We start from the raw sequence: 11,276 nt of genomic DNA, 5'->3' as shown, positions 1-11,276 counted from the left end.
CACATGCTTTGCTCTTTTACAGATAACCATTTCTATCGGTCTTTACTGTTGCTTTACCAAGAAGAAAAAAATTAACATATATTCTAATTTTCTCCCTTTTTTTCGTAAAGGGTAGCTTAGTAAAACATAAGCTCTTATATCTTCAGTACCAATGGCTCTCGATGAAGTAAATAATCTTTTTCCTCTTTGATTTATTTAGAAGTTGATATAAAACAATTACTAATCTTGGGCTATTAGCTCTTCTAAATGACATAAATCTTCCTGTGATATTTGGCTGACCTTATTAATCATTCATAACTTCAAAGGAAGTCAAGTTGTGAAGCTATCAGTAGGGACCTTATATTAGTTTTACTTAAATATACAGTAATTACAATGTCTACTGCTATTATTTATTTATTTTAATGATTTTTATAATTTCTATACAACTTGATAGATAACATCAGAATTTAAAAAATTTTAAGCTGAAATGTAAGGCTGCATTGGGTTATGGAATTATTGCCAGATTCAACTTGGTAACTCTTTAAAGTAATAGCATTAAAATGTTTTGTCCCAGATAATAAGTACATTGTTTTCTTTTTGTAAGCACGGAAACTGGAAAATCCATTCTGTTAATAATAACGTCCAGGTTCTGGATAGCTACCTTCACTGTTTAGGTCCTGGATCACTACTTTAGCATATTCTGGGGCAAGTCTGGCTTCACGGGCTAGCCCTCTACAGTCACATAGGGCCCTACACTTAGGATTCCCTGCCCGATTTAATGTTCTGCTGTCACAGTTTTGAAATTCTTAATAATTTTAGAACAAGGAGGTCCACATTTTCATTCTGCACTGGGTCTCACCAATTATGTAAACAATTGTAACTTTTCTTTGCTCTTTACGGGATGTCACTATAGTGATGATTTATCTTATATTGTTTTCTACAGTTAAATTACATTATGAATTATGTTTACTTTTGATACTGGCAATATTCTTTCCAGTGAGATTTATCTCCTTATTGTTAATGTTGTGGCTGATTTATCCTTTTTTCTTAAAGTATTTCAATGATAGTTCACTCATAAAATGTTTAAGAAGGAATTCTGGAGAGGATTTCATTGTACACATGAAGACTCCTTCAAACACAGTTAGAGATCTAGACTGACCAAGAGAGAATGAGGAGAATAACCATTCACTGAATTTAAAGGCCATTTCCCTCGACTGGTTGGTATTTGGTGCCTTCTGGTATTACGGCAGGTAAAGTTAGGTTCTATAATTTCAATTCCAGATGAGTTATAACTAAGGCTTGGTGACAAGGAGCCAAGGAACCCATCTCTCAGGAACTTACTGCTCACATTCAAAATTCAGGTTCCCATAATTTACTAGTCAATGTGTGTACAACCCCAAATAAAGGAAAATCCCTCCCACAAGTTCCCATCAATTCTGGACTCTTTCTTACCTCCAGTGGGGATGCAGGGCTACCCAAATCACCCACAAAATGCAGGGATAAGAAGAAATTTTCTTGCTTCTCCTGGAGGCTGATCCAGTTTTTAGCTTTTGAATGCAACTATCAGCTTCCTTGTGTAAGAGAAGATTAGGGATCAAACAGATTTAGAGATCCAGCCTCCAGGAAAAGTGATAACTCTTAGAAGAGAAAAAGGAGATATTTGGGGGAAAGTTTACACTATTATTTCTAGAGTTGTATTCATACAACAGGTAGACAGACACCATTAGCTAGAACTGTTGTTGTGCCCATTAATCTGTTTAGTTATGGTGAGGATTGCATTAGAGTTTTCGACTCATCAAAACCTCAAGGAAGTCCATATTTGCTCCAACATGTATTTCTGGGGGGACTCTGCTGTTCCTTCATATGAGAGAGAACAAAGAAGTATTGTGTCCCAAATAAAGCATACAAACTTCATTCTTCTTTCATTAAAATAATGTTTCCCCTGCCTTTTTTTTTTTAAACAGGCATTTTCTTCATGTTGGAACATTCCTAACGTAATTCAGCTAAGTGTAACCACCTGCCAAAATATCCTTTTAGAAATGATTACAAGTGGGAAAGATGACAAGTGGAGAAAATGGGCAAATTTGATAAACATTACTTACTAGGAATGTGTAGACATGTCAAAGCAAAGCATTTAGTTTTTAGTTCAATAAGGGCTATTTGCATAGATATATAAATCATATAGAGATTCATTTACTTTTTTTCTTATTTGATAAATACAAGTCAAAATGACATACAGAAAGATTGCTAAAACTGATAAAAAGGTAGCATAGATGAAATGAACAAAAGATAACCAGTTTATTTACTGGAAAGAGTTATGCATTACACCATAGTCAGTTGGTAACATAAACCAAGATATAAGAACTATTATATCAACTTTTGGTTATTTTCTTAGCATTGGAGTGCCTTTTCCAACCATTGATTACACAAACACAAGCAGATATCATAAACAGATTCTCCCATAGACATTCACTTAGGATTGTCTACAATAAAAAAATTTAAAATGACAAGCAATAATAAATTCATAAGAATTATTTTGAATTTAAAATAAATGCATAGGTCTTTGAGAACAAGTTTCTGTTGAAATTTGGATTTTAAAAAATGATTAGCAACAAAAGAATTTTTTAGGTCAGTCTTTTAGTCATGTTTTCATATGGTATTATCATTAGGTGGAAACACTTCACATCATTTAATCCCAATAGGCATAATAACAAAACTGCAATTAAATGTAGGAAGAGCAGAATCATTACAACAACAATTATATAGTGTACAAATCAGGGTTGGTCACACACTACACAAATGTTAATACTGGAAAGAAATACAATTCAGAATCATGTATGGTTCATCATACACATGTAATCATGCAAATAAAAACACTGAGTAGATTACAAAAATATCAAAAAAGATTTTCAAACAATTGTTTAATTGACTCTAACAGTCAAACCATGGAGCTTAAAAATTTTGTGGCAATAATGGTAAAATCATTTCCTTCCTCTAAGATTTGGTGTGTAATCATATCTATAAACCTAAATGAAAAAATGATTCATTCTGGATATTCCGTATTACTGAATAATGGTTTGTCAACAAAAAGATGACTTTCTCTTTACTTCAAATGGTTCTCTTTGTTTTTTAAATGACTTTTTAGAAAGAAAACTGTACAGTCACACCAAAAGCATCCAATTTACTTCTCAGTGTTTTTATTAGAGAACCATAATAATCAGAGAATAATTCTGAAAGAAATAAAAGTTAAAAAAAAATGTGTTCTCGGCCAGTGTTCTACAGCACTTAAACTCCAATCACAGAAATAATCCGGCTTGGTAGTTTATCCAGGTGTCAGTTTAAATAGGACAAATTTTAAATAACTGTGAAGGAAAGGGATAAAAATACACTGAGGATTAGAGCCATGCATTTCAATATGGAAAGGAGACCAGATATAGGTAATAATCTCTTTATATTCCTAATGGAGAGAAGATCATAAGAGAAATAAGATGTCTATAGTGTTTGCATTATGAGTATGAGAAAGCTTACATGATGTGAAATTTCTCATGCAAACATTTTACACGCATACTTATGTACTCACACCCTTACAGTAAAGGCAGTTAATTACTCCTCTTCTTAAGTAGAATATTATTTCTGGAAAATTGTCGATTGGGAAACATATCTCAGTACTAAATATCTTCCTCAGTTATACTTTGAGAGAGAAGGATGAAAGAGATGCCTCGACAAAATCTTTCACATGTCAACATAATTGGATCAGGTTACAAATGCAATACATCAGGGACTATGGCGGTTAACTTAGCATTTAAATAAAGATGAACTTACTTACAGATGCAACTCATCTGGGGGCATAACTGCAGACAGTGGAAAAGGTCACTCGGAAGCTAGATTGGTCTTCTATGTCCATAGAAATGGATTTCAAGGTAAAAATTACTTGTCGGTATCAGCATTGATCACGAACGTCATTTATCACAACTAGTTCAACAACATTTTGGAGAACTATGTCCTCTTTATGTGAAAACACATTCTTCTAAATTTTTGCAATCTTAAATATAAGGATTATTTTAAATCATCCTAGTTTATAAACAAACAAAACACCTGAAGAACAAATTTTTTTAAATTGTGAACTTTTCCCTAGGAGTTCCTTTTGAATCTAGTCCTACTTTCTATCTACAGTATCAGTGGGTTTGGCCTCCTTGGGCTGAATCAGCACAGTTCCTTACTGGGAATTGATTAGTGTCCCTTGATGTGTCTTTCTGGAAGACAGAATATGTCTTTTGGCTGTTTGATTATAATAATTAGACATTAAATTTGCCATTCTTATCCTAGTAGAAAATATATTTCATTTCTTCTTTTTCATATTTTATAATTTCTACTTGAGAATTGTAGAGGATTTCATTTAATACTGTCCACATTCACAGTTGGTTTATTTGACCAACATTTCATGGTTGTTTGAAACAGAAGGACTAGCTGCACAGGAATATTTTCCAAAGCAATAGAAAGAGGAAATATTGAGATTGAAGATGTTTTTAAGAAAAGATAAAATTCGAGAGGCATTTGCCCCCCAGGGGATTGCATACCTTCTATTTCCAAAGTATTCCTGAGGACATTTGTTTTTTCAAACTCTGACAATTGAGGCTTTTTAAAGTAAAGTTACTAACAATATTATGAAATACAGCTGGAAGAAAAAACAATACCAATGATTTCCTTTTTTAAAAATCAGATATCTTGGAAAAATTAAGATTGCCATCCTATTTTCAAGGGATAAAATATTTTGTGACTAACCAGCAAAAACTTTAATGTATTTTTAAGTTCAAAAGAAGCATAAGATTATGAAACCCCAGAATTATAATACATTATCATAAGATACATTGCCCCCTAACTCAATCCTTACTAGATAACCAATAATATTTAATTTGTAAAAAACCAATGTTCCTTATGATTATCAATATTAGTGATTCATATTCCACTGTTAAAAATCTCTTTCATTGAGGTAATATAAATCCTACACACTAAAGGCTTAGTTTTTCTTATTCCAGTCTAAATAGTGATATCTATAGCTGGTACCTCTTGTTAAATTTCCTTTCTTTGGAGGTCACTATTGTACCTCCTCTTCCTTAGGCTAAATAAAAGTATTATCTTTCTAAATGGGTCTTTTCTTAATTATTTAATAGCTTTCTGTTTTCTCAAAGTTCTACAAATTCTTCTTCTTGAAGCAGAATTGGATGTAAGAAAGGGATCTGATGAGTCAGAAGTTGATTGGAAAGAATTATCCAAGGGTCCTGTATACCCCTGAGCACTCAGGCTAAAGGAAATTTATTGCTCCCTTAAATTTAATTTAATTTTTTAGCTAAGAGGAATCCTCAGTTAGGAAAGCATTTCTGCATAAGGACTTCTTTTTAGGATGGTAATTGTGTTTACTTTAAAAAACCTACCTAATTACTTTGCTAACCACTCTTGCTGGTTACCTCTAATCTTTGACCACTCTGTTCCCAATAATTAGCCATATTCTTATTGTATTTCTGTGTTTGGTTTTTACTCTACAAGTCTATCTACAATTAGTCTTACTGAGGTTCACTCTTTTTGATTTTCACTGATATTTCAATTTTTCATTTCCTTTTGATTCCTGATTTTTTTTTTTTACAGGTACTAATTTTAACACATTCTACACATATTTATTCTTTTAAATGCATCTAAATAAATACAGATATGGCTCAGTTTAAAGTGTACTAAATGATGCCACAGTGTAAGTACATGGAATTCTCTCCTGCTGCTTAGGGATTATTATCTAATTTTGTGCTGAAAATTAGACATTTATTTCCAAGTCTCTATATCTTCTTGGCAAAATTTTGCTAAAATTAACATGTTTATAGAATTTGTATTTCAAAACAAGCATTTCCCACTCTATTAAGATAAAGAACTGAGTTAAAACCAGCATGTAATAGACTTTGTATGGGAAGAAATAAATGTTTCATCTACAACGTGGCTTTTCACCGGGTCATAAATACAAAGTCAGGGAGCATGAAAGCAATACTACACTGTAAGTAGGCACACAGATGGTACTGTGTGACAGTACTGTGTGTAGTTACACACAGACAGTACTTACTGCTCAGTTCCCTGTACCACCAACAATATTGAGATGCAGCATAGGAAGATTTTCTGAGGTACTTTTAAAGAAGGCATATTTTCCCTCAGGCACAAACAGTTTTTCTTAAAAGTGAACTTAGCAGCTATGCCACTTCTCAGCTCTGAAAACATGATGCTTGAAGAACAAATAAAAAGATAAAAACGAAAAAGCAGGAATGGGGAAGTATGGGGAATGGGGTCATTTCTTTCAATTGAACTCCAACAAAACCCACACTGTCTCACTCATACTGGTACCAGGCAGATAAAACGCCAATAAATGAAGCAAGTGTTTAGGAACAACAAGGCGATGCAGGTAGGGAAAGAGAAGAATGTTAGCGTGCCATGATCTGGACTTTGTGAAGATTTGCTTTGTTTCTTGTTTTCTTTACTTTAACCTGAATCTCTATTTTGGTGAAGATTTCCAGTTACTCCAAGTTGCATAATGAATGACGCTGTTGAAAAATAGCACTCATAGAAGGAACTCAAAACCTCCTGGTTGCTTTGGTAATAGTGTGGCCACTACTTAATAGGTATACGATTGACAAAAGCTCCTGCACCGTGCTTTATGATTTACCGACTGGCTGCCACCTTTGATGGACCATCCATTGATGTACACCCACTCCCACTCAGTAAGCCGAGATCTCCACTACCAGATCTTCACTGTTAGAACCCGGCGTTGTTAACTACCTTTTGTGTTAACAGTGAGGATTGTTTTTGTTTTGAAGAGAAGTTACAGATATAGTTACACGAAAAGGTCAAACTGTTAATGGTCTTAAATAAGTTAAGGCTACCTGACTAGACAAGGAATCAGGGCTAGGAGCAATTGTGTGGGCAGCACTTGATAGTTAAGGAGCCCAGGAGAGTTAGACCTTTCAGCTCGATTAGCTGTTTTCCTTGTTTGTCAGATTATGTGCAAAAGAAATTTTGCTATGAAAATCCACTGCCTTAAATCAAGTCATAAAAGTTACCCAGCAGAATCTGAAAACAAACTAAGAACATGGACTATCTCAATATAATATAATGATTGTAGGCACCTGAGTGTTTGTCAAAAGTAGACAATGAGCTAAGGTTTATTATTGTTTTTTGGCAAGGACGATTCACTATGAGAAAAAACCCCAACAACGAAATGTACAATCCTACTCAAAATGTGAACACTTTCTGGGTCAACTAATTAACCAAACGCTACATCTATTTATATATTTTCCCAATTGTTACCTTTTTGCAGGAAAAACTCCTAGTAGGACCCTGAATTTGGGAAAGTAACAAAAAAAAATCTGGTCATTTAATAAACACAGCTTTTTGTTTCCCTTCACGTTATTTAGCTTTCTTAACATTATCACACACACATACACACACACACAAATGGGCAGCACCAGAGCATCTACTTGTCTGTAATTTTTAAAAATTAAAGATGCTGTCAAGAGTTCAATAAGTCAATGAATCATAGCATAGTCTTTCTTAGACTTACTTAATGATGGCAAGTGAAGAATTCTGGTTAAAAAAGAAAGAAAGAAAGAAAAAACAACAACCAGCAGTTAATGAGCTACTGATCAGAAAATAAGTGCATAAACAGTATCATTGTAGCAGCAAAATACAGTTATTGTTAACATTCTGATGCACCTCATTTATTATTTTGTGCAAGAAACATGACCACAGTCTGGCCAATTCCAGATTTTGAATTAAATTAAAACTCATACTTAACTGAGCAAATTATGTATACTTAACAATAAAGGAATTAAGTTCACCTGTCACAGAAATTATTTTTATAGACATAAATCATGTGGTAAATAAAATACAAAATAAATATCAATGACAAAAAGTATCAGAATCAACTCCTATAGCTGAATTTGAAGTACAAGGAAAGATGATTTTACAATATATGTATTTTACATTGTCTTAGGTCTTTCTTACGCTATCGAGGTAAAGCTAGCCATCTGAGATATAGTTCTGGTTTCATTTTTTGTTTTTATTGAACTCAACCATAGCCATTTGATTGCAGAATTCATCTGTGACTTAGAGAAACCATAAAGTGTTTTATCACACTTGAGTCTGTGCTTTGTGTTATTCTTCTTAACTTTCTCTCATCTTCTAAAATGATGAACATGAATCCAATCCTACATCTCACAACCGAGAAGAAAACACCCGCCGGGTCTTGGGCAGTATCCTGTGTGTGGCTACAAAGCATTCACCTTAGATATCAGATATCCATCCGCGGGAGATGAAGACTAGGGGTAAGGAGGCTTGGAGAGACAGTGGAGAGGGGCGCAGTGTGGGCTGGAATGTGGCTGCTCATCAGGGAGAGCTACGTCAGGACTGAAAATGAGAAACAAGCGTGTCAGCAAAAACGCCATTTACGGGAGGCCAGGCATACTCTTAAGAGTTACAGAGACACAATCTTTCCATAGAAATTTTAAAAACATAAACACAAATTTTGCACAGAAAATAGTTTAAAGCATGCCAAGACGACTGCAGCTGTTCAAAAAGAATGCCAAAAATACCCAAAAACAAACAAACAAAAAACCTTGGGGAAATGACACGTAAACCCTTCCCCTAACGTCGCTCTATTCAATTTCTGCACACAGTCTCATTTCCTCTAGGTGTCTGTGTTAGTTGCAAAATTTCTTCAAATCAGTTCTTTTAAAACTTCAATATGCATACCATCCACTCGGGGGATCTCGGTAAAATGTAGCTTCTGATTGATAGGTCTGGGATGGGACAGGAGAATCTTCATTTCCAACAAGCTCCAGGGGAGTAGGCAACGTTGGATCAAAGCTTTAGAGGACCCACAGTTCTCTGCTGGATCTAGATTCCCTAGGATAAGTAATTTGCCCATGGAAGCCTAAGTTGCTCTAAGGTTTCCCACTACTTGCTTTAGTTTGGCAGTATAAGTAAGACAGGACAGTTTTAAGACTTCCTAGTTATTGAGCATACCATGCACCCTTCCAAATAACCACTTCTGAGAGCCTCTTGTTTAAATGAATGCATAAATTCTCAGGCTAATTAATGTCTTAATGAATAATCTTGACGGACAAGGGAGTAAAACTTCCTAAGGTAAAACTACAAAACACTTTTGGGTTTGGACCCTCTCAAAGATGATTGACTGGGGGAAACACACACTATAGGTTTATTTTTATTTATTTATTTTTTTAAAGATTTTATTTATTTATTTGATAGAGAGAAATCACAAGTAGATGGAGAGGCAGGCAGAGAGAGAGGGGGAAGCAGGCTCCCTGCTGAGCAGAGAGCCCGATGTGGGACTCGATCCCAGGACCCTGAGATCTGACTGAGCTGAAGGCAGCGGCTTAATTCACTGAGCCACCCAGGCACCCCACTATAGGTTTATTTTAAATCAAAAAAGACTGGCATTTTTCTAAAACTCTGATTTTCCCCCTCATATATTATGAATTCAGTACCAAAGAATTTATTTCAAATCAGAACCATTTAATTAAGCCATGGCCCAAATAAAGAATTATTTAATAAATAATTTCTTTTCTATTTCGTTTTTATATCTAAAGTTAATATTATCAATGAATTCATTAAAAATTAGCATTCAAAATCCTTTTTATCACTGGTACTGAAATTATCCTTCACGAGTAACTCTTGAACTTTAAGACAAAATTATAATTATGTAAACTGCTGATCTACTTGAGGTCATCCTTAGTTCCCAAACTCTTTGAACTGCTACAAATTTACTTTTAGAGGACAGCGCTCTTCTGTACTAGTTAGAGAAACCTGTGATAAAAATGACTTTTCCTACCTATTTTTAAAACGTGGTAGGTAGCCCTGGGAGAGCTGGAGCTTCAACACCAGGGGGGAAAAAAAAATCATTGCATGGCAAGGCTCTTCCTCCCCACTGCAGACGGAGTCAGATGGCCCAGGAAACACAGCAGCAGACAGATTCTCCCACAGACCTAACAGAGCTTCTCTCTCTGTTAGAGCTGCATGGTTTAGAACACGTTTCTTTTTTAGGGAGCTAAACACATTATTCAACATAAGTTATGGCAAGTAGTGTGGGGTGGTCACATTATGAAAGAAAGATGTTGGAAGTTCCCATGTAGTCTAAATACTCTTTCCAATCAAGAAGACAAACATTGGGCGCCTGGGTGGCTCAGTGGGTTAAGCCGCTGCCTTTGGCTCAGGTCATGATCTCAGGGTCCTGGAATCGAGTCCCGCATCGGGCTCTCTGCTCAGCAGGGAGCCTGCTTCCCCCTCTCTCTCTGCCTGCCTCTCTGCCTACTTGTGATCTCTGTCTGTCAAATAAATAAATAAAATCTTAAAAAAAAAAAAAAGATAATGCTGTAAAAAAAAAAAAGACGACAAACATTTATTTTCTTTTCTGAGTGAACATACAGCATGATTTTGGTTTCTGGACGAAGGCAAGAATTTCTGCTGGACCAGCTGGAGGGTGTGGCAACAGCTGAGCCACAGGTTATGCAGCTCACTTGGCCCAACACCATCACATTATGTCATTCATGATGATTTCAAAATGAGTTCACTATTTCAGATTTCTTACATGATTTCAGATTTTCATAAGTATTTTATATTACACTATTTCTACTTTACATGATTCCAAAATGTGTTCACTACTTCAGACTTCTTAAATGATTTCAGATTTTCATAAATACTTTATATTATACTATTTCTACTTTACATGATTTCAAAATGTGTTCACTATTTCAGGTTTCTTACATGATTTCAGATTTTCATAAATACTTTATATTACACTACTTCTACTTTACATTTGCATAAAATGCCATCACACTATAACATTAAGATAGAAGCATTTTCTTGGCTTACTGGTTAAGAAATTATTTCTTAGATGTAAATATTTAATAAGTTCTAATTATTTCAGGTACAGGCTGTATTTAGTTCCAATTGCTAACAGCCTTCAGGAACCCACTTGTTATTCAACCTTTACCATTTAAGAACCTACTTTTTGTAGGTAGATCATTTTGTAAACAGTAGGCTTAGGAAACTGTTCCTAAGATGTAAAAATTGATATTTCTTCAGAAAGTTTCTTTTTTCATCCCAGTAAGCAACTCCCCAATAGAAGGGGAGAAGTGCTAAATCCCAAACATCTCCATACATTTAAATATTACATCTAAGGCTGCCCCACGTTGGGCATTCCCTTCACATTTTGATTACCTATTATCTATAAACAACTTTAATAATTT

General features: G+C 34.7%; 1 protein-coding gene across 4 annotated transcripts in view; it reads right to left on the bottom strand.

The window, feature by feature from the left end:
* Positions 1-2,253: 2,253 nt before the first annotated feature.
* BICD1 (BICD cargo adaptor 1) overlaps positions 2,254-11,276 on the bottom strand; it is a 223,460-nt gene continuing 214,437 nt past the window's right edge. For 2 of the 4 annotated variants that reach the window (XM_044228413.1, XM_044228415.1), the window contains exon 10: positions 2,254-8,415. In XM_044228413.1, coding sequence (XP_044084348.1) covers positions 8,328-8,415 — 88 coding nt within the window. In that variant the 3' untranslated portion in view covers positions 2,254-8,327. The remainder of the gene's footprint in view (positions 8,416-11,276) is intronic. The other 2 variants (XM_044228416.1, XM_044228418.1) reach the window with 2 other exon arrangements.

Source organism: Neovison vison, chromosome 12 (assembly GCF_020171115.1).
Source record: "Neovison vison isolate M4711 chromosome 12, ASM_NN_V1, whole genome shotgun sequence".
NCBI classification, from domain to species: Eukaryota; Metazoa; Chordata; class Mammalia; order Carnivora; family Mustelidae; genus Neogale; species Neogale vison.
The sequence above is the reverse complement of the archived record's forward strand: the minus strand, read 5'-3'. Positions and strand labels throughout refer to the sequence as shown.